This window comes from Antechinus flavipes, chromosome 1 (assembly GCF_016432865.1).
Source record: "Antechinus flavipes isolate AdamAnt ecotype Samford, QLD, Australia chromosome 1, AdamAnt_v2, whole genome shotgun sequence".
Lineage (NCBI taxonomy): Eukaryota > Metazoa > Chordata > Mammalia > Dasyuromorphia > Dasyuridae > Antechinus > Antechinus flavipes.
This window is the reverse complement of record NC_067398.1, coordinates 257,309,348-257,334,608: the sequence shown is the minus strand read 5'-3', so window position 1 is coordinate 257,334,608 and position 25,261 is coordinate 257,309,348. Positions and strand designations below refer to the sequence as shown.

Sequence of the window (25,261 nt, the reverse complement as noted above, 5' to 3'; positions counted from 1 at the left end):
AAGCATATATGTATACACGTGTATATTTATTGAGCACCTACTTTGTACCAGGCACTGGGTTTCCACTGGTAGGATCTTAATAGTGGCCATCATTATTATAATGATAATTATTATTATTATTATTATTATTTTTTTTGCTGAGGCAATTTGAGTTAAGTGACTTGCCCAGGGTCACACAGCTAGGAAGTCTGAAATGTCTGAGACCAGATTTGAACTCAGGTCCTCCTGATTTCAAGGCTGGTGCTTTATCACTGCCCCATCATTAATTGTTAAAAGGTGTGGTCATGAATCAGAAATGTCCATTTTCATCGGGTCACAGATTAGAATTGGAAATTTTGTCCAAACATTTCGATTTTATAGATGAGGAAATGAACCCAAAGAGGTTACTTCTTTTTTCTCATTATGCTTTATAAAGAGTAAGATTACATTGTCTTTTAGATAATGTAAGTCCTAAGTGCTGGGAAAGGCAGAAAAGGGGTAAAAATAGTCCCTACTTTCAAGGATCTCACATTCTCTGTCTCTTTCTCTTTGTTCTCTTTCTATTCACACATACATATATAGGAGAGAGATATATTGATATAGATAGATCAATATACATACACACTTCTTTTTACATGTTGTCACTTCTCAATAAAATATAAGCTCATTGTTATCCCAGCACCTAGTACAGTAGTTCATGGCCCACTTGGTAATTAATAAAATACTTGGTAATTAATCATATTAAAATAATAAAATAGAAGGTTTAACCGATGGATTCTCCAAAACTTCAAGGCCAGAATCTAGCTGTTCAGAGCAAAAAAAAGTAGAAACCAGGAGATCTGGATGAATGCCAACATCCAGAAAAGCAATCACGAAAATTGAGAGATAGAGGAAACCTGGAGTCAGCAACAAAATCGACAAACAGGAAGAAGGGGAAGATTCTTGAGCAGGTTGAGACCCGGCACCAAGAGGCAAGTCACGTAGGCTTTAGCCGCTGATGATCTCTGAAGTCTTTTCAACATTAGGATTCTGCAGCACTATTGGAAGGGAAATTGTGGAGGGCCTGTGAGTCTAGGGATATTGATAGCCAAGAGGACCTCGAGGAATGGAGATCTTTAAGCAGCATTAGGGGTGGATGCCAGGGATTCTGGATCACAGAAATGGCTTTCTCGTTCATGCTTCTGAGCATCCCATTGGGAAAGGGCCCAAGCTCGGTGCAGTTGGTCTCAGCTGTTCCACTGGGAGCAAGCAATTGGAATCACTTGGATGAAGCAGAAAGCGTTGGACCACAAATCCTGACAAATCTCCTGGCTCCCACTCCAATCTGCTCCAGTCCTTCTACAGAGGAAATCACTGGAGTGTGCCACTGTGAACAAGAAATTGTCCCAGCAGCCCCTTCCAGCAGGTGACTGGTTATTTGACAGATACACTACCCACCCCAGCTGTGTGTACTGTCAAAGAGCGAGGTATTGTCTGCAGACAACAATTATTTACCTCTGGAAAGGGAGTGAATAGATTGGATTATTTATGTGGGCTTAGGGAGGCCGAGTTTAATATTAACATCTCATGTTTACATGGTGAAATCTGTGACTTTCATTTCCCTGGCTCTGAAAATGAACAAACAACAATCTCCCATGCCTCCAGAGCAGGATCTCGCTTATCATGCTTCGGAAACCCCAGGAGGGGTGTTTCCAAAGAACCAGGACGGCTCCCTTTCTTCCTAAAGGAAGCAAGCATGTTAGGTTCGGACGGCTGCAGCAAAACAATGGGCTTTGTTTCAGAGATGATAAGGTCCATGCCAAAGAGAGAGGAGAGCAACTGAGACATGACTGTGGGGATATACATGTACTCAGAGAATCACTGATGCTGGGAAGTAGCTTGTTTATATTTTTATTGTGATCAATGTAGGGAGGAGTCCTGGACATAGAATCAGCAGAGAAGGGGGTTCAGATGCTACCTCTGGAACTTACTAATTGAATGGCCCTGAGTAAGCCAGACATCTATTCTCATGAGCTTCAGTTTCTCCATCCATAAAATGGATCTGATAAATACCTCTTATTATTCCATAGGATTGTTGTAAGGATCAAATGACATGATGTTTGCAAAATATTTTGTCAGTCAAAGTTCTGTCTAAATTTTAGTTTATCATAGTAAGGGGAGGAGAATAGTGGTTTTTGGTTTTGTTTTGGTACATACATGTAATTTCATGTCTGAAAGGAAACTTCCATGAATTTACATGTATGCACTGAAAAAAAAAACCTACTGCATACACATAATTTCATGATTGTAATGAAACTCCCTCGGGCAGCTAGCTGGCACAAGAGGTAGAGTATAGGGTCTGGAGTCAGGAAGACTGAGTTCAAATTTGACTTTAGATACTTCCTAGCTGTGTGATCTTGGGCAAGTCACTTCACCTTAATTGCCTCAGTTTCCTCATCTGCAAAATGAGGTGGAGAAGGAAAGGGCAAACCAATCCATTATCTTTGTCAAGAAAATTTGAGATCACAAAGAACTGGACATGATTGAAACAACAGGAGGGGGAAATATACATGGAACAAACTTGTAAATTTAATATGTACTATTAACATTATATTTTAAATCTATCAACAATCAACAAAATAATAAATCAAGCCCCAATATATGGTATTAGTGAATTTTTGAAGTGTAAATACTCACTCACACTGAAAATTTAACAGTTGATTCCAGCATACTTCTGATTCATATTATCATTTGCTTCTCACAGCAACTCCAGGCTAGATAGTATAAGCATTATGCCTATTTTGCAGATAAAGAAACTTGAAGACCTGGAAAACAATGTGACTTGGAAAAAATCCCATTCAATTCATAAGATAAGGACACAGAAACCATCTAGTTCAACCCCTCTTTTCTTATTTTTCTAGATGAGGAAATTAAGACCTGGAGTGTTAAAGCAATTTGCCCAGTACCACACCTGGCTAGTAAATGGCAGAGTTGAGATTTGCAAGCAGATCCTCTGGCCTCTGAATCCAGAGCACTTTCTACTGTACTGCCTTAATTCATGTTGATTCAATTTAGTTCAACACAACAGACATATCAGGCAGAGCTGGAAGGGGAAAAAGTCCCTATCTTGATGGCATTTACATTCTACTTAGGTACTTTATCACTTATAGGTGGCAGAACTGGCAAATAAACCAATGGAAGAAAATTAGGGCCAGAGGACAAACTGTCACCAAGAATGAGGGTCCCTATTGGCTTAGGAACCAAACCATTTAGGTCCTTAATGAAGACTAGGTCACCTTGACAGGTCAACTTTCAGGAGATATTTCCCTCTCCCTATCTCCCATCCCAATTCTTCATCACTTTTTAATTATTCAAAGCAAAATCATATGAAAACAGGCAAATCAGTTTTATTTGTTTATATTCCACATTGCATTTAAAATTCTGAACAAAGAAAAAGTTTTTTGGTATGCTAATTAATAGGAACGAATTTTGTGGTGATAGATAGTCTATATTTTCCAAGCAATACAACTTTTCTTCCCTTGTCTAGATTTTTCATTTATGTGTGTATGTGTGATCACCTCCAAAAGAATTTAAGTCCTTTGACAAAAATTGTATTTTGTCTTTCTTTTCCTCAAATCCACCCCAGTAAGAGCTCAGCCACTGCTTAGTTTATCATATAACATATATATTATATATATATATATGTACATATGTATAAAACATTTTATATATATACACATAACATATATATATATATATAATACATGTTTCTTGCATGATTAATTCCCATGGGAGGGAGGATTGCTTCCTCAGTGAGATATTGATTAGAACTCATCTGTTCCTGTTTTTGTGTCTTTCTTTTTTCCCAGGCAAACCAGGGAGCAGGAGACACCTCCCGACTTTTTTTATTTCTCTGACTATGAAAGACATAATGCTGAGATTGCTGCCTTTCATCTGGACAGGTAAGCTATCATTTCTTGTCTTTGCTGACAATCCCAGTGCATCTGCCCCATCATTAGCTTCACTGAATTATAGAATCTCAGTTCAAACAAACCCATGGTGAGTCTGGAGAACCCCTCCTTCTCACATCCATACCCCCACACCCCCCAAAAAAGTCATCATTTCAGTTCTCTGTGAGAGAAATACCAACACATGTAATCCTACACTGATAAGGTATAACTCTACATAATATTGGATTGCTTTTCCCTCCTTCCTTCCTCACCCTCCTTCACCAGCAATTGCTGCAAATGCATCAAAAATGTGAACTCATTTCTAATGTTCATCAGAGCTAAATATCAGTAAAAGGTAAATCGATAGCTCAATGTAGTCACGTCAGACTTTTACACACACACACGCACACACATACACATATATACTACAATGTTTTTTACAGATAGAATACAGTTAAATACAGATAAAATATAATTAACATGAACACAAATGGAAGCCTGATAAGGGGAACTGGAGAGGAACTGTCAGAGAAAGACATATAAAGTATTTCTAAACACTATGTGTCAGGCACTATAAATGTTAAGAATAGAGAGACAAAATTAAAATGTTCCTGCTCTCAAGGATCTTGCAATCTCTTAGTGGAAAGAATGTGTTCAAAGTCTTAAGGCCACAGTGGGAGGAGATACCTGTGAGTGGAATTAGGCAACTGGGAGAAATACCAGTTGGTAGGAAAGGGAAGTAAGATATTATCAGCCCACCCCACTCTAGCCTTGATTGTGTACAATCCTAGGTTTATTTTTTAGCATCACCATTCTATCTCCAACCCATCTTTTCTTTCATGAAAGCTCAAAGTACGTTATCCCTCTAGTAGCAGAGTTCCTCAGAATGATTACCCTAATTTTTACTATTTAAGGAATGGTTCTGTCCAAGTCAGAGATAAATCATTTTCCAATGAACTGCTTTTGGGGATGTTTCATACTGTTTCCCTTCAACTGGTACCATTAATTTTTATCTATCTACCTATAGAATGCTCTTGGAATGTCTGTTGTTTTCTTGTAGAGACCCAGCTTTCATCCCTGCAGAGCAGGGGACAGGAAAGAATAGGAATCAGGAAGCAGCTGTCCAGAGGCCCACAAAATTAAGAACTTAGGCAAGAGTGAATAATGGGAGGAAAGATTTCCACATTTCCTTTCCATCCTTTCAGCATATCAGTCATTGAGGACAAATCACTTTTTGCGAATCCTAAGTTTTCTCTCCAGGAGGATGTCATTTGTTCTCTAGCAATAAAACAAATAAGTAATAGAATCATTGATGAAGTTGTTATGTGTATCTCAATAGATTTGGGGAAAATGTTTGGGTATAAATTTTTTGTGGGCAGGGATTATGTACAGTGAGGCCTCCATTTATCTGGAAATGAGAATTATAGTAACTTGTTATCTGAAATATAGCCTATACCTATGAGCAAGCAAAAATATATATGGAAAAGGCAAACAGTAACCACAAAGCCCATATATTTTATTCTTTAGGAAATAATTATGCTTTGCTCCCAGGGTTCACCAAAAAGAGCTATATAAAATTTAAAAATTGTATCTGATAGCAGCAATAAAAACTGACAGCTGACTGAAGAAAAGAGACAGAGAAGCTAAAAGTATACTAATTTTCCCATATGATTTCTAGTTCTTCAGAACAACAATCTCTAGTTATTTCATATAAAAACAAACATACTCTGCACATCTCAGTAAGTCTTTTATATAACAGTACAAAAATTGATACTTGTTAATTATGTCAGTGATGATTGGGAAAAAATTAAATTATCTTCAGAACACCTGGTTTAAGAAATACCGGGATGATGGGCATGGTGGTACATGCCTGTTACTGAGGAGGCTGGTTGAGTCGCATGAGCTCAGGAGTTTGGAGCTGAAGAAGGGCTAAAGCCAATTGGGTGTTTACATTAAGTTCAACGCCTAAAGGATGAGCTCCTGGGAGTGAAAGGCCATCAAACTGCCTAAGGAAGGGTAAACTACCTCAGATCAAGGCAGGGGAACAGAACAGGTTAAATCTTTTGTGCTGATCAGTATTGAGATCAGTACAGTGGGTGATGACTTCATTTCTTTCCTGAGTGAGATAGAGAGGGAGGGAAGGAAGGAAAGAGGGAAGAAGGGACGGAAGAAAGAGAGAAGGAGGGAAGAGAGAAAGGAAGGAAGGAGAGAAGGAAGGGAGGGAAGAAAAAAATGATCATGTACTTCAAAATATAAAGATTTACATTAACAGCTATTAAATAGTTTTAATGTTTTATTTGACTATACATAATTGATACAAGGATTTATTTTTCTTTTATTTGAGAGGCCCAGGAGACTAGAAGTAGGGATTACCAAAAATGAAGGGGGAAAAAAAGGAAAAATGAAAGTAAGAAATGAAGATAATCAAAGCATTTGAAATGCATAGAACAGAACAAGCAAAAGTTAGTAACAAACATAGACAAGTAGGATGTCTTGAAAAATAACATGTTGAATTTATTATATACTTTAAAAAAAGCAAGCTATGATTCACACTTCCATGTACAACTTTTTTTTTCTGCCTGTCCTACTTTACATATAGAAAATTTCCATTTATTTGGTGTTAATTAGGTTCAGAATTTTTAAAAGAAAAAAAAAATTATAGCATTTTAACTAAAGTTAGAAAAAAAATTTCACTTATGTAGAAAAGAATGCTTTATTCCATAATGCTAAAGGACATATTCTTCAGCATTCATGTAGCCTTTCTCTTTTGTGTCCATCTCCCACAACATGAGGCAGCAAAAGGATGTACACACTGGGTGCTCTTAATCCCAGCAGTCCCTCACTAAAACTGGGTTTCAAAAATAGTAATACAAGATTCTAAGTCATTTAATTAAGTTAAAAATAACTCAGTTGAGTTGAGCCATTTTGTGTCATGAACACATGGCACATGTACACATGTAAAAGAGCCTCACAACAATATTTTGTGTTTAATTATTGTTATTATTGTTGTTATTTTTACTACTAGAATCCTAGATTTTCGCCGTGTCCCTCCAGTTGCAGGCCGGATGGTCAATATGACCAAGGAAATAAGGGATGTCACACGAGACAAGAAACTGTGGAGAACATTCTTCATCTCTCCAGGTAGCATTGCACACCTACACAGCTACAGATACAATGATTCTCATTTCTGGAATCCTGGGAAGATGGGAAGGGAAAAAGTCCATCTGTTTGGATTATCCTAACCATAGGGGCTATTGAACACTCTGGGTGTGTTGATTTGATTTTCTTTATAATGAAGGGCTAGCACTGAGTTTTCCTTGTAAATCTAGTAGCTTCACAAGATAAATACAATGAAATCCTGTAATGTCAGGATTCCTGCTACAGATAATGAAGCAGAATAAATAAGGATATATTAAATGAAGGAAACAATTCCCCAGGGGTCAGTTTGGGATATTTTATAGAGGAATCTGTTTTTTAAAAAAGCATTTTATACAGGGGAATTTTATAGGGCAATCTGTTAAAAGCAGGAATGAGGTTTCATATTAAAATAGATTGAATTTGCATCCAGATAGCTTACCATGACTCTTTCATTTAACAAAAATATATTAAGTACAATGTGTAAAAAGCATTATGTTATATCTGGGTCTTCAAAATATCCTCTTGATAATTTGATTGGTATAGCATTAGACCTATAAATTAATTTGGATGGTATGATTTTTTTATTGGCACAGCCCAAACATGGGCACTAAATATCTCTTCAATTATTTATATAGAAATCACTGTGCTTGGCATATAATGTTTAGAGAAGATAAAAATTCCTTCTTCAGGTAGTAATTCAACAGCGACATAAATCATGTATGAATATAACTGATATGCAGCCTGGTGATGTGTGGGAAAAGTTCTGGACTTGGGCTTAATAAACCTGGGTTTGAATTTTGACTCTGTCACTTCCTATCTTTGTTGACAAATTATAATCTCTTTAGACTTCCAATTTCTTTTCTGTAAAATCAGATTTGATTAGACAACTTCTCTAAGAGTTCTAATTTGATTATCTTATATTACACGATAATTGTATTAGAGACATCAGTTATTGAGAATTTATTACGTGTCTGCTATGTGCCAGGTTGTATGTTGGGCTGCTGAGAATATAAGTATGTAAAAAGAACAAAACAGGAGTCAGCTAGATAGTGCAGTGAATAGAGTAGCAGCAAAATCTAAACTCAGACACTTAATACTAGCTGTGTGATGCTGGGCAGGTCACAACTCCAGTTGCTTTACCAAATATAATAATAATAATAAAATAATAAAACAATTCTTTTCTCTCCAAGATCTTATATTGGGAAAAAAACAAAAATTCCTGGGGAGTTAATAAGTATCAAAACTTCACTTACGATCTAGCAACTTAATTCCATCACTGCAGCTAAGAGAAGTTTAAATACCCAGATTGGAGCATGGAGTTGAGAATTGCCAGTATAGTTATTTTTAGATTTTTCTCAGTTACCTGTATTCTTCAGACAAAGGTGATTTATTTTAGCTTCAATTATCCAAATAAATGCTTTATTTCTTTTTGTATCACTTGACCTGCCCCTTTGGGTCCCTGCCCATCCATTGTAAAGCAATGCCAGCAATCCTTTACAAGGTGGTTATGCTCTGTTAATAGAGAGAGATGTACCACCTAAACAGAGTTGGAGCCAGATGCTGTTGTTTTAAATGCAGCCATTCACATAATAGTAGCCACCCAAAACTGCCAAGTCAGTGTTGCTGGATTTTTAACCTAGGATGTTTCAGCTAGTGATTATTCCCTGTATACTTGGAGTTGTGACATTTTGAATGGATGAACATTTATAAAACACCTACTATATGTAGTACGTGCTAAATTCTATGATTACAAATGGAAAATTCAGTCCCTATTCCCAAGGAAGTCTCATTCTAATTAGAAAAAACAACACATAAAGGATGGTTTGATATCATGGAGAATGGAAGTCCAGATTGCCCAAAAGTGTGGAAGATATAGCAGTGTATATGGCAATACAACTTTATGCCATTTAAGACTTTTAGAAGAGTGGAATCAAAGGACATCATAAAACCAGTAAATAACATTATATTCTAGTTAAATTATTAAAAATCAATTTGTTTAATTTTGAGAAGCCCACTTTGTAAATGAAAACTTCCCTGATCACCCCAGATGGAAGTGATCTCTTTTTCCTTATTTTATGGAAAAGGTAGTTGATAACCATAAGGAGAAAGTGACCTCGGGTCACCCAATCAATTAGTGGTCAAATTGAGGGCTCCTGGTTCTCAGAATCCCTAGGGTAATATTCCATCCCCTTCAGTAATTCCCTTCCAATAAAATGTTGTTCCACTCATTGATAGTTAATAGCATCAGGTAGCACAGTCTGTTTCCATATATGTCTTGTCTTCCTAATTGGATTGTCAGGGGCTAGAAAGCAAAGGACTTATCTTCTTGAACTCAGGAACACCTGAGTTCAGAACCAGCCTCAGACACTCACAGCTAGTAAGTGGGTAAGTCATTTAACCAATGTCTATCTCAGTTTCCAGATCTGTAAAATGACAAGAATAATAATAGCACCTACCTCCCAGAGTGGTTGTGAGGACCAAATAAAATAATGATTGTAAGGCTCTTAGCAGAGTGCCTGGTCCATGATTGTTGTTGTGGATATTTGTCTTTCCTTCTTGAAGAGAACCAGTGACATCACAAGGATGATATCTTGACTTGTGCATGAAGTGGGTTTAATTTGTGAGTCAGAGCTGCACAATTAGTCTCATTCTTTCCTCCAGAGTTAACAAAACCCAGTGATAAGACAAAGCTCAATATAACTGGCACATAGTAGATATTATAAAAATATTAGTTATTTTCATAACATCATTATTTTATAGCCTTGTTACTCCAGTTCCCACCCCACATCCCTTAACATAGTGTCTTAACTATAATAAGTATTCAGTAAATGTTTGTTGATTAATTGAAATGTATTCATTTCATAAAACCCCTCAATATGTTCAGCTCCCAACTGAGACATCACAAAAGCCAAGGATTCTCTGGCCAAGCTATTGGGTAATTCCTTGCTGCATCATTTTTTTTTTTTTTTTTTAGCTTGGTCTGCTTGGATGTAGGTATAGCATTTTACATGGGATCTCTTTGTACTAGGAGAACCTTTAAAGGTCATTCAGTCCTGAAGAAGAAAGGCAAACTGACTTATCCAAGCTTACCTTTGAATCCATGACTTCTAACTCTAAATTTAGTTAATCTTAGTCCCTCTACTATATCATTGTACATTAAGAGACTTTTCCATGTTCCTGTCTTGTTTTTGGAAATGCTGGAGTTATCTCAGGGATCAGAATAGTGGAATCATTTGATGATATGCTATAGGTAACTGAAACTGCCCAAAGCACGAAAATCAACAAAGAAAGCTTCTGGTTAATGTGAAAGATACTCATCTGGTCTCACAGTTTTAGACATTACAAGGATGCCTCGGCCAGAGGATTTTTTCCTAGCTCTCTCTAATTCATCCAGATAAAAACCAATTAAGATATTTGATTATCTGTGCCTCAAGCTTTGCTTGAACATAAAAGCCCAAACTAACAGCCTTTTTTCTATAGATTTTCCAGATCAATATGTTCTGCTCTTTTCCTTAATTGTGCTCATAAGTTTGTCAAAATCAATCTCCATAAATCCATAATTTAATTAACTCTATTCTCATCACCAAAAGTGCAGCGAGTCCCTCAAATACTTCATTCATTTCAGAACACAGTTAACCAAGGACAAAATCATATATGAAAGGCCCAAAAGTATCCACTGGAAGAATACATTTCCATTCAGCATCTCATATAAAAAATGATGCAGCCCCACAGGACTTTAACATTATTGACTTAAGAGAGTAAGCAGGGAATACTTAATTAGATCTTATTAAAATCAGAAGAGATCTTGGTAATTCTTTTAACAAGCCACCCAATGTAGGAATCCTTCCTAAACTATATTGCATATATGGTCAATTACCCTTGCTTGCACACTTCCAGCGACAAGGAATTCACTACCTAACAAAATTATTTTGGACAGCTCTGTTTGTTAAGTTTTTGTGCTGTGCCATAATTGACATCCTTAATAGATTCCAACCAGTGGGTCATAGTTCTGCCTTTGGTGAAACAATCAACTTTTTTCTTCAGCTACATGATAGGTTTTTAGATAATTTATGGAGACTTGCTGAATTTTCCCTTTATCATTTCTTCTCCAAAATAAACCATTTTGGATCCTTCAGTCTATAGCAGAAAGTCTGGTACATTTTAGGCATTTAAAAAATGCTTGTTTACTTGACTCAATCAATTCAGAGCCCTCTTCCACCTCAGTCCTGGACTCACCTTAGCTGAGGAATCCAGGACTATCAGAATGGCTGATGAGCAGCTTTAAATTGTTTCCCAGGATCCTGCTGTATTCCCAATGTGCTCCAGCCCAGAGCTTAATGAAATTAATACTTCCCTTTCTTTGAATCCTGTGCTTTTGTTAACAGATTGAGAGAGACACTTTATTTCCTTTCTAGTCAGGCCCATTTAAGCAAACATGCTCAATTGGGAGCTTAAATGGATGATCTTGGAGATGGTCTGTCTACAAATGACTACTCCCAGAAATGTAGATTTTGATTCCGTATAAGCCTAAAGTTTTCACTGGAATAGATCCAGGAAATCTTAGCACATTCTTCTGCTTACAAACCTATAGATACTATCTATTTCAATTCAATTGGATATAATTCAACATAGGGTAATTCGATAAGCAACTTTAAGAGCTGGGGTTAGATATGAAGATAATGAAAAACAGTGTTTCCTCCCTAGATATATGCATTCTACTGGAAAACACAACATTTAGAGAGATAATTCATTATAAAAGAACTAGAGGAGAAAGAGAATACTAAGTAGCCACAGCTAGATGGCTCAATGAGTAGAGCATAGGACTTTGAATCAATAAGACCAGAGTTCAGACCTGCCCTTCAACATTTACTAGCTGTGTGATCCTGGATAAATTACTTACCTCTGTTTGCCTCGGTTTCCTCAACTGTAAAATGTACTGCAGAAGGAAATGGCAAACCATTCTAATGTCTTTGCCAAGAAAACCCCAAATGAGATCACAGACATGACTGAAAAACAATTGAATTAATTTCCTATTGTTATTATGCAAATCAAATGCGATAATAATATTGTAAAGCACTTTTCAAACTTTATTAAAGTGCTCTTTAAATGCTATCTATTGTTATGATTAGCAGTAGAATTACTAATGGTATTAGGGAAAGCATACTCTAGGCCTGAGGCATCTGAAATAAGGTTGAGACTTCTAAGGGGCTTTCTAAATGAAATACTAGAGAGTCGAAGTTAAGTCAATAATTATTTAACTTACTTTTATATCCTTTGTCACAGAGTGGACTCATACTAGCATCACTACTAATGAATAGTAATTTACCAAGACAAAAAGGAGCAACATTAAAAATGTCAGCCATAGTCTTTAAAATAATTGAGGGAGCCATTTAAGCAATGCATGCTAAAGATAGTGCTTCTGTTCACATTTTACAATTTCAGAGGGCGATGGAACCCCATCCCCCATAAGTAAAAGACCGTCTAAGTCAGTTATTTTTCTGGGCAGAGAGACTGAAGTACTTCACTTCCCATTTGGGACAGTGATCTGGCATTTTCACTCTGGCCTCAACTTTGAGTTTGAAATGACCATCAAAGATCAAGATAAACCATGAGGAATTTCTTCCAAACAGGGGCTGGATTTGGAACTTAATTAATTTACCACAGGAAAATCACATTTGAAGAAACATCTTCTCAGTCCAGACCAGTGCCTTCTCTATGACTAATGGTGTTAAGAGATATAGAAGTTAAATGGGTGCAGCTTGGGGATGCAGTAGATAGAACACGGGGCTTGAGGAACAGAAAGACTCTTCTTCCTGAACTCAAATCTGTCCCCAATCACTTTATTAGCTAGCTGTGTGATCCTGGACAAAAAATTGCATCCTGTTTGCCTCGGTTTACTCATCTGTAAAATAAGCCAGAGAAAGAAATGGCAAACCATTTTAGCAAATTTGTCAAGAAAACCCTAAATGGGCACACAACTGAAATGACTAACAAACAGGGGGATGTTTTATCTTGCCATCTCAGAGAGGGCAGATACTACTAATAAATAAAAGACTGACCTTTGAGTCAGAAAGACCCAGATTTAAGTATTACCTCAGGTATGTATTAGCTTTGTGATCAGAGAAGGCCATTTAATTGCTTAGTGTCCAAGACAACTATCTAAAAAGGGCTGGTTAACGTTTTTTATATATCTAGGATGTTCTGCCCCAATTTTGGCAATCTGGTGACACCTGTAGACCCCTTCTCAAAATAACATCTGTTGTCTATACTCATAATTGAAGAAAATGCTAAATTTCTTTAGAAGTTAGTAAAAATAAAGCTGTAATTTAAAAAAAAAAAAACCATCAACATTTATGAATCCCATAGAATCTACCTATAGACCACATGGGGGGCCTATGGTCTAAAGACTATAAATTCCAGTTGAATGATATTTGATTGTCTTCAGTAAAGGGAGCTGCCAAGACATTCCTGGGCAGATGAAATCACACATCTAGACATCCTCAAAAATATATAAAGATAGATTTTAAAAGTACAATATAGCTTTAGCTGATCCAACTGATCTCTGTTCCAATTATCCCCATGTTCAAATACATCTATCAACCAAATTTCCAAATGTCCATCTGGTTGAAAACCATGAGATGTATTCAATTTTTGCTCATACAGTAAAATGATATAGTCAAGTGTCCAATTCATCATATCTTATTTTTTTTAAAAAAACCTAATGCAATTCATTTGTGTAATTTTTATTTTACACATCCTCTTAAATCTATTCAAAATGAAATTGAGACAGTGGAAAGAAGCACTGGACTTGAAGTTAGAGGATCTGGATTCAAATATTAATCTCTTCTAGGATTTACCTATGTGACCCTGAATAAGTCATTTAACATTCTGAGCTTCAATTTCCTCAAATGTAAAATGAAGGAGTTGAAATAGATGCCCTAAATCTCCAGCCCTAAATCTGTGCTGTGATGAATGTTGAATCTTATATAAAACTCTCTGAAGGTGTGTCTTGATCTTTAGCATATTGAGCTTTATTAGCCCGAGATGACTATCCTTCATGGATGACCAAAAAGGAAAACATTTTCATTCATTTGAGTTGTGACCCCATTTGAGGTTTTCTTGACAAAGCTCATTTTACAGAAAAGGAAGATGAAGCAAAACGGTGAAGTGACTTGCCCAGTATCATACAACTAGTAAGTATTAGAAGCCAGATTTGAATAGGAAGATTAGTATTCCTTACTCCAGACCCAGCACTCTATGCACTTTGGCACCCCCTAGATGCCCAAAAAGGGAGGGAATGGTAAAGAGGGGAATGAAGAAATGGAATGGGAAAGAGCCTAAAGTTTTGGATCAACCTTCTTTGTGATCCCTAGTTTTAACATACAATAGTTGTCAATGTGTCAAACAAATAGGTCTTATGTCTACTAGTAAATGAAATGTATATATACTTGGAGGATGGGGAAAGTATTTTATCTGAGGACATCTTGACTCTCCAAGCATTTCATTCCATTGAAAAAGTCAGTTTCTTGAGTAAATGTTTCCAGATCATAGACCATGTAACAATGGTGGAAATTGAGATTACTGATGAATCTGAATGAATTAAAAATGCGAGTAATGTTTTGCTAACATTCTCTCACCTTATGCCAGTAACAGCTTACTACACAGAGGACATCAGTCAATAAGCAAGCATTCATTAAGTATCTATGCAAGAATCCTCACACTATTTGAATAAGACAAGTTTTATAAGATATTTTCCTTTCAAAAATTGTCCTGCTATTAATCTATGTATGCCATTTAAGGGGAAAATTTTTTGTTAAGTTTTCCTCTATGTTGTGTAGACAAATTTAATTTATTATTATGTATATATTTATTATAAATGATATAATATTTATATATCATTTAATATATATCATTTAAATATAATATTTAATAGACTTATATAATTTATACATAATAAAATATGCTTTATATTTATTTTATTATAAATAAGAATGTTATAAATTTATTGTTCATATATTATTTTAATTTCTATTTAATTTGTTTGTTTCTTATTTTTTCACAAAATTTGCAAAAAACAGTTATTATCATAATTAATTATTAATATTTTAAAAATCTTACATTTATGTAGTGTTGTATACCTTTAAGGTAGTACAGTGTTCTTTCTATCTATTGCCTTATTCAATTGAGAGGCATAGGGTATACAGAAAAAGGCATTAATTGTACTTAGTGTTAGTTTCAAGACTAATACTTGGTCTTCTAGTACCTTTGGACAAGTCATTTTCCATCTCTAGATGTCACCATCAAATGGAAGAAGGTAACATAATGTTTCCAAATTCCCTTCTGGCTTTAACACATAGGATTCTAGGGCTCACTGGCTTCCTGCTATAGTCAATTTTTTCTTCCACCTTATACTAACAGAAAACAATGTCCCCTGAATTCATGAATCATTCCTAAGTCATTATAGTCCATACTTGTGCTTAGTGGTCAGAGAATATGTCCACCTGCTAGAAATGTGGGGAATGTCCTTTGGCTGAGCCAGTTAAAATAATGAATTCCAGAAGCAACTTGGGGAATGTAATAAAATGCAATCAGGGAGAATTATTCGGCACTCTTGTGCCAATGGTGTTTCATCCCTGCCAAACTAAGGAGGATGGATAGCAAAGCTGGGGATAATTGCTCAAAAGCTGGGGCTCAGCTGAGACTTGGTATGCTATGGGAAAGGTTGGTTCTCTTCTAAATTACTCACGGCGCATCTTTGTATTTCTTGCAAAGTGGGGATTTCTTGGTTCCATCAGCTCTGCATGGTTGAAGCCTAGGGAAGAAGAACCTTTCAGAGTCTTGCTAGAAATTATTTTTAAAACATCAAAACAACAGTTTTTTTTTTTAATGTAACGAAGTACTAGACTATATACTATGTGAACTACAAAAGACCATAAGAAATGGTAATTGCCTTCAGAAAGCTTATAGTCTAAGCCTAACTCTGTGAATTGTTAAACTCTTTAAGAGAGGCAGCATTGTACACTATGTTGAAAAAAGAGCTCTTTGAGATGAAGGATCCACATTCTAGTCTTGGCATGAAAACTAAGTTTCTATGTGCCTTTCAAGTCATTTTACTTCTGGGTCATAGGTTTCTCCTGTCAACCCTAAAACATTGTATGCATATAAGTCATTATTATAATAAAAGTTCCTTTCCAATTTTTTTTTTTGCCCAGACCTTTGATTTTATTGGTTTATTAAAACCCTAAAACTAAAAACTAAAAAAAAAAAAAAAATCATCTAATACTCATACAGATTGCTAATTGCTTTGCAGCTTAAAAAAAATAATAATGATAGCTGGACATTTTAAGGTTTTCAAAGTTCATTTACCTTTTCATATGATCCTCATTATAACTCTGGAAGATAAGTAGTATTATTATCCTTGTTTTACAAATGTGGAAACTGAGGCTAATTGGCTACCATATCTCATAAGGTGCTAAGGCATATTTGAACCCAGGTCTTTTAGACTCCAAGTCCTATCCTGCATCTCTTGTAGCTCCCTCTGGGTCACTAGGAGATCAAGTGATGTGCTCTGAGTCACAAAATCAGTATATTTCAAAGGGTAGGACTTGAACTCAGTGCTCTCTGACAATAAGGCCGATTCCCCATGCACTGTGTCATGCAGCTCCTATGCATTGCTTGTAGTAGTGCTTAATCAAAGCATTTGGGGAACTTTGGTTATTGTTTAAAATTTCTTCCACTAAGGTCTTGGGGCTTCTTTGTGGCATGGAAGTCACCCAGAGTTCTTGAATGCAGTGCTAACACAAATTTACTCAGGTCCTCTTAGGCTGGAAAGGCTTCTAGTATCAGTGTGGGGAACAGGCTCAGACCCAATCCAGTTGGGTTCAGAAGGATTAATCAGAAGGTTGGCCATCACATAATGATATTTGGGACCACAGCAGCTCACAGAGATCAGCCCACTAAGATTTAGAGGAGTTGAAATCAATTGAAGACAGTGGATTTAATGCTTACTGAGATTTCTTAACATCTCAAGGGAACTGAAACAGTAATTATTATCTTCCCTGTTTTAAAAGTGAGGAAAACTTGGATCATTGACACAAAACAGCTTGCTCACGGGGCTCATGACTTGTGGAAGTGTTAGAGGCAGGAATTATTTATTCCAAGGTCTCTTGTGATTTGCTCTCTGTCATGCTGACTTTCCTCCTTTTAAAAAAAAAAAAATCAAAAACCAGTCCCAGCTCCAATCCAGAGTCAGCAAGCTCTTGCCTCCTTATTACATTTCTTCAGCCTTCAACTCTGGGAGTTCAGTTTTACTTAAATTTCACCAGCTACAATTGAAGTCTCTTTTTTCTTTCTTTGGTTTTAAAAGAATTCATGCCTATGGTTATTCTTAAGTAGCTGCTTCTGCCGGCAGAAAAATGGTAGAGATAAAAATTGTCCTCCTCAACAGTGAGCAGGTAGCCAAAAGTAATAAATAATTACAAATCTTTCTGGTAACAGGAGTTCTCTTTAGCCTCCATATCATCCCCTGTCTTGATATAACAACAAAGAAAAAGGTAATAAACTAAAGGAAAACGATAATTAACAATAGTTAAATCCCAATGAAGTTCTACCTAAGCTGAATGAGAAGAAAATAAAGTATTAATCATCTTTATCTGAATTTTCTTAATGGTTAGTTAATTGTTCTTGGTCCTCATTAAAGACGTTTAGTTAGAAGGGGTAGATTTCAGCTTGTTGTAAAGAACAATTAAAAGTGCTAGTGGGAATTAGGTACATCCAAAAATGCAATGGGACTATTAAGGAACACAGCAAGATTTTCATCAGTGGAGGTCAATCAATATAGGCAAGAAGACTACTTGTCAGCAATGTTTGGATGGTATTCCTCTTCAGCTCTGACCAAATGATCTCATGGAGATTGTCCCTGCCTCTTCCCCCCCTCCTCATCCCGAATTGTTTTGTGGCTATTTTTTCTGTATTTTAAAGAGAAAAGACAGTGTGATATTGTGAAAAGAAGGCTGGACTTGGGAGTCAGAAAAGACTTGATATCAAACCCTGTGTCTAATACTTACACAAACCTGGGCAAATTGTTTTCTGTCTCTGATCTTTGGTTTCTTCGTCCACAAAATGGAATGATCAATAACATCTAAATGATCTATCTTCTCAAGTTGTTGTGAAGATCAAATGAATTGATACATGGAAAGAGCTTTATGAATCTTAAATTGATGTATAAATGTCAGTCATTCTATTATTAAATAAAGCCCTTGTTTCAGGCCATACTATACATTCCATAGAATTGGACTTTATATATGATTGACAGGTCTGTTCCTCCTTCCATACAAGATTTGAAGAAGCTTTAATAATGTACACAGGTGTGAATTGCCTAGGTGTGTCATCCCACCAACCAGGGGCAGGCTAAGTTCTGAGCAGTAATAGATTAGATCGGTTATTAGCATTGTATGATAAAACTGTATTGAAAAAACAACAGCCACAAAAATTAATTAATGCTACTTTTGAAAGGACTTTGAATCTGAAGGAAAAATATGTAGCTGGAAACATTCTGGGGCAACATACAGTTCAGTAGCTGGGACTTGCATGGTTCTGAGAGATGGTTCTCAGAGGATTCTCTCAGGTTGAGTTTTTGATGTATTTGAGATGGGAGGGAGGAGGTTAAATTAAATGATGGGCTTTAGGAACATTAGTTCCCCTTAAGAAAGAGATGAAGCAATTTTACCAAAATTAGGGCGAATAGATGTCAGAGATTAGGAAACTAACTTTGGAAATTTTCTAGATTGGCCATATGAGTTGTCCCATCCAGACTTTCATATTGCAATGAAGAGCACTGGATTTGTGTCAGATTTGAGTTTGAAATTCAGTTCTGTCACTGAACTGTTCTGTCACAGTTTAGGTGGCATAGTGAGTAAAGCAGGTGAAAAGCTGAGTTCTAATCCAATATGAGACACCTGGACAGTCACTTTCATCCTGTTTGCCTCAGTTTCCTCATCTGTAAAATGAGCAGGGGAAGGAAAAGTCAAACCACTTTACTATCTTTGCCAAGAAAACTCCAAATGGAGTCAGTATCCAACTGGGGCCTTTGTATCCCACAAGGGAGCTAGATTAAATAAACTCTTAAATTCTCTTCCAATACTTAATCCTAGGAGCCTATTAAGAATTTGGGTTACTGCTTTGCCAATTGAATTTAAAAGTCAATCCTGGGCCATGGTTAAGGTTATCCAATGTACAGTCACGAGACAATTGCTTCTCCTTTGGAAGTTAAGGTCAAGTGGAACATTATTATATTATTATTAGTATTATTATTATGTACCCTCTGTCAGTATTCCAACATGTCACCAGAATAAATTCAGGAAGCCCTAGAATCTCAGTTTAGGAAAGTTAACAGTAGAGACCTTGAGAGCATTTTAGATTTTCAAGGGTAAATGAACCACATTTATCAAATTTCAGCCCTTTTGAATCTAGTTATACATTCATCATATTACTATCTATCCTATAGATTTGTGTTGACATATTGTGAACCCTAGGAGATAGCCTTTTGGGAGATAGGGAGTCTTCTGTAATTTTTTAATCTTTCCCAAGGCCTATCAAAACATATTGCATACAATGGACTTTCACTTAATGCTGGCTAGCAGTGTGAGAGGTGAAAAGAATTCTGGCTTTGGAGCCAGAGGATTTGGGTTCTCAGTGTGATGGCTTCTCTCACTTAGATGCTTTGTTTTGTTTTAAATGTGAATTATTATTATTATTATGCTCTCCAAAAATTCTCCCTAAATGGGAAATTCCTTCCTATCACCACTCCTCAGGAGGAGATAAATTCCTAGAAAGCATGGATTATTTAATTTTTGGTTTGGTATCTACTGTGCTTATTAAATGAATGAATAAATGCTACATGAATGAATTTTAATGAAAGCTAGATTTGGACAGTAGGCCATGAGCCATCCTTCAGAGGCATAAGGGTTCTCTCCATATGTAAAAGCGGATATGAAATATAGAGAAAACTAACACTTTATTCTAGGTTTAAATATTATTCTAGTGATGACCCCCTAATCATTAATCCCAGGTGCTTTCTTTAATAAAATGAAAAGGGAATGATAGACTCTTATTGTAACAAAAGTTACATTCATATGTAAATGCAAATGAAACCCATTTCTGCATTGAATTTGGATACTTTCTGAGAGAACTGCAGTGGAATCATTGTTATATTCCACCTCCTTCCCCTTTTAAAATTATGCCTTTAAAATTTGGCTCCCTTAAATGCAACAAGAGAGTATTGTATGTAATAGACAAATTTCCTGGACCAAGATAATGGAAGATCAGATAACAGCTTTCCTGTGTAAATAGATTCAGTAATTCCGTTAAAGGCACATTGTCTCAAAATGGGAGGCTACAAATTAAACAGTATCAACAGATGCACAAGTACTGAGTGATCTTTCTTTGATCATTCCATTAGTAAATATCAGACATCAGCTATTTGTTTTCCTGCAGTGCAAGATATTTCCTTAGGACTGTTTCTTTGCTTATCAGATCCAATAAAAATGTTTTGTCTGCCACAGATAATTACAAAGTTTAACTTTACTTAGGGTAGGATCCTAGACTCCAGGAATTTCCACTGGCTGTTCCCCATGCTTGGAATCCTCTTAACTCTGTCTTTTTCCCTCAAGCCCCAGCTAATAATATTATCTTCTATAAGAAGCCTTTTCTAATTTATATTAAGACCTTCCCATTGTTGATTATTTCCCATTTATCCCATATATATGTTGTTGTATTTAGTTATTTGTGTGTTTTCTCTTCCCCTATTAGATTGGGAGCTTCTTGTGAGCAGGGACTTTTTCCTCCCCAGTGCCCAGGATATAGGACATTCTTAATAAATGCTTTTGATTGAATGGATTAGGAATAGGGCTTGAATCTTAGCTCATCTATCCAGGAGTCTCGTAAAAGGAGCTGAGAGAGTGGGGATAGGATGTCAATACCAAAGAACTGAAGCCACAATAAATGAATAATGAAGTAAATAAATAAATAACATGTTTGTAGAGTTTGCATACATGAAGCTCAAGATCCCATTATTTATTTGGACCTTTACCCTGATTAATAAGACAAACTTAGAACAAAGAGAATTAAAAGGAGTTTATTACAAGTACTTTAAAGTAGCAATAAGTCAAGGGGAGATCACTGGAAGTCTGGGATGGCTTCAAAGTGGGGCCAGCTTTTATTGCAAACTTATGTAATGAGATAGACAATTCAGTTAAGTCATGTCAGAAAAAGAAATTTTTTTTTTCTTTTTCTAGCATCTCAGTTCCTCTCCAAGGTAGCAAGGACAAGACAATTTCCAGATATACATAGGTGTATATGGAGGTATATGTGTGACTTGCCCATGTGACTGATATATGGGGACCTCCCCCAACACTGATTTATTAGCAGATCTGGGAGCAATGAGTCACTCAGAATAATTTTGAATGGTTATTTTGAATGGTTATAAAGTGGCTGACTTGAGCTATCAGTAAAATTGGGTAGTGACTTCTGAAGAGAATTCATGATTAGATAGGACCCTTTTAAATAATGGTACAATGCAGTAGTGGGAACCTAAGTGATACAATAAGATAGAGCACTGGACTTGGAATCAAGAAGACTCATCTTCCCTAATTCAAATCCTGCCTCAGATACATACTAGCTATGTGAGCCTGGGTAAATCACCTTACCCTGTTTGCTTCAATTTACTCATCCAGAAAATGAACTGGAGAAGGAAAAAGCAAATCACTTCAGTATCTTTGCTGAGAAAACCCCAAATGGGGTCATAAAGAATAATACAGGACTGAAAATAATTCAATAGAAACAACATGACGCACTAGTTAAGAACAGTTGACTAGAAACTAGGAAGTCTAGTCACATTTCTGTCTCTCTTAGATTAATTTTCCTCATAAACCTAAAAGAGTGCTAAAATAGCTTCCAGCTCTAAATCTAGTCACTTCGAGGCATTATTTTTCTGGGAATGTTAATATCTGATTTTCAGCAGAAAGAATCCAATTCCTGATTGAATCATTTTATAGGTAGTTTTGTACACAAAATTCTGAAATATTATACCTGGAAGATGATGAGATTGATGTTCAGGAAACCAATAATGAGATTGAGGAGAGCAACTTTCACCAAATGTTGGAATTTAGCACCGAATGTTGGGGTTCAATCATATGAAAAATTCACAATGGCCTTTCTTTTTGGCAAAAGATACGTTTATTCAAGAGAAGGAGTTACAGACAAAATGAAAAGGTAAAATAAATACCAGGAGAGATAAATATGAAACAGAGTTAGGTAGTATATAGTATATAGTTAGCAAGGAGTGATTTTAACACTTAACAATGGAAAAGACAAGTTCCCTAGTGGAACTCACAATTAACCAGGAGAAAGGGAATGCTCCATGAGATGGGAGTACACCATTGACTGGCAGACTAAATCCAGAGAAGTTCAACACTCTAAAAGAGTTAGTTAGCTACAACAAGGAGAAAAACACCATGAAACATGGTGAGGGGATAAGAGGAAAGACATCATAAGGCATAGGGATAGGAGGACGAGAAAGATGCCACTTGGCAGAATGCTGTGAAAGGTTAGCCTAAAAGGGATTCAGCAAAGATGGCGTGGGTCATGGACAGATTGATATGGGAAATTTAACCTTGGGGCGTTGTCATAATTTGCCTTTCTACTTGGATACAGTAAGTTGGAGTTATACAAGACTCCAAGGTCTGTAAGGTTGAGCAGATCCCCATCAGTGCCTTTCCCTGCTTGCCTCAGGGAGAACCCTATCTAGTGGCCTAGATCCTCATCAGAAGCTTTTCTGGTTCAAAAGCCACACACACGTAAACCACAAAATGGAAAAGAACTTGGAAACCATCAAGCAGAAGGGCTTTATTTTGCATTCAGTTCAACTGAATTAATCAGTTGTGATGAATGTTGTGAAATAGTCTCTACCCTCAAGAAGCTTACTCTCTGGGGACTATAAGGGAGACATTCACATAGACAAGTTCATACAGAATAATACAAGGGAACTTGGGGAAAATGAGGAAAGGCTTTTAGTGAAAAGGAAGTGACATCTGAAGGAAGTTTGAAATTCAACAGGGTAGAACCTACCTAAGAAGTGAGGAGAGTCTCAGTCTATGGCCCAGGAAATGAAATATCCTCTGTTCAAAGCCATCAAGAGATCAAACTGGATATAATGTAGAATACGTGTTGGAGAATGTTGTGAAATCATTCTCAAAAGACAGTTTTAGAGCCAAACTGGGGGTATATTTAAAGACAAATCAACAAAGTCTATATTTCATCCTAGAGATAGGGGGGAGTTACAGAGGTTTCTTAAGACCAGAGAATTTTGATAAGTAGCTGGGGCTGGAAGACTGCCATCATCCATTGTCCTTCCTATCCCCACAGAGTTTAATTAAAATAAGTTGAATTAGGAAAACTTTTTATGTAGAAGTATGGGGAAAAAAATCTTAATTTGTGGGTTGATGTTATTAAATCAAACTTCTACTTATGTCAAATGTTTCCAAGTACTTTTTTTTTTGCAAGGCAATTGAGGTCACACAATTAGTAAGTACTAAGTTTCTGATGCCAGATTTGAACTCAACTCCTCCTGACTTCAGGGCCAGGTTTATCCACTATGCCATCTAGCTGGCCCTCCAAGTGCATTCTACACTTTCAACAATTCAAGAAATAGTTATTCGACTACCATATATAAGACACCATGCTAGGTAAGAATTCAAAGATTAAAATGAGACAAATCTGGTCCTCATACTATGAGGTAAATGATAGAAAGATATAGAAGTTTATTTCAAGAAGAATTGAGGAGGGGGAAGCTCTAAAACTCAACAATTGAAAAAATTAGAGATAGCTCATGGAGGAGGTGACTCCTAACCTGAACCTTGAAGGAAGAAAGAAGTTGAAACCCATAGCAGTCACACACAAAAGGCAGAAGATGAATTTTCTTATCTGGGGAACAGCTAGTTGTCCAATTTGACTGGAACTTAGAGAGCTCAGTTTGTGAGATGTAGGTGAAAAAGGAGACACATTTGTTGCACTCTTTTTTTTTTTTTTTTTTTTTGCTTGTTTTACTGACCTGGGAAGAAATGAAATAAGTAAGAATAGAGGTTCTCTGAGCCAGCTTTTTTTAAAGAGAGACATAAAAAGCAATCAAGTCTAAACTCATTCGTGTCAGATGCTTAAGGAAGGATATTCATTCCTGCTGCCAGGCCAATAAGAGATCCTTTAGCAATCCAGCTAAATCATCTACCTAAGAATTCTTTATTCATAAAAAATTAAGGAACAGCTAGGTGACTCAGTAGATAGAGTCCCAGCTCTGAAGTCAAGAGAACTTAAGTTTAAATCTGACCTCAGACACTTACTAGCTATATGATCCTGGGCTTATCACTTAACTCCAATTGCCTTTCAAAAAAAAAAAAAGAAAAGGAAAAAAAAATAATGTAACACCAAGGAGTTTAGGCTAAAGAGTTGAATGGACACATTGGAATTATCTAAGCAAATGAAGCTCATAGCCTTACAAGGTTTTGATTTGAATAACTCAGATAGCTAGTATAGACTTGTCCTGAGAAGAATTTGCTCATTGGTATATTTGACATGTTTTTATAAAATATTGTGATTTAGTCATAAGAAGAATGAACTGGAAGCCAACAGGCCTGGTTATAGTCCCAGATCTGCCAATAACTAGATGTGTGACTTTGAACAAGTGACCTCACCTTCCTGGGCTTTAGTTGCCCAATCTATAAAATAAGATCAGATTAGATTGTATCCAAATTTCCCTTTAACTCTGAAACGTTCTGTGATTCTTAGAGAATTGGTTTATATATAAAATAAACTTTCCATAGAATTATGTATATTGAATTCTTGGAGCTCAGTACTGGGAAATTCCAAAGTTCCTAGAAAGGATGAGGAGAATGTATGGTCATTGCTCAGGCTTCATGTAAGTTCAATGAAAAGAACATGAGGTGATTTTTTTGGCATCAATTTAATTCTCCTCTTACATGAACTACAATAAAAACTGGCATTCATACAAAGTATCCTAAAATTCTCAGTGCAGTTTGAAGTTTCAATTGCTATTAAAGCTTCAAATCTTACCATGACTTTTTTTTTAATTTTTTATTTAATAATTACTTTATATTGACACTCGTTTCTGTTCCGATTTTTTTTTCCCCTCCCTCCCTCCACCC

At 36.2% G+C, this 25,261-nt stretch overlaps 1 protein-coding gene across 1 annotated transcript in view; it reads left to right on the top strand.

Moving 5' to 3' along the window:
* FAM20C (FAM20C golgi associated secretory pathway kinase) overlaps positions 1–25,261 on the top strand; it is a 158,348-nt gene that overhangs the window by 117,199 nt on the left and 15,888 nt on the right. Inside the window, exons 4-5 of the mRNA XM_052000650.1 lie at positions 3,828–3,920; positions 6,934–7,049. Coding sequence (XP_051856610.1) covers positions 3,828–3,920; positions 6,934–7,049 — 209 coding nt within the window. The remainder of the gene's footprint in view (positions 1–3,827; positions 3,921–6,933; positions 7,050–25,261) is intronic.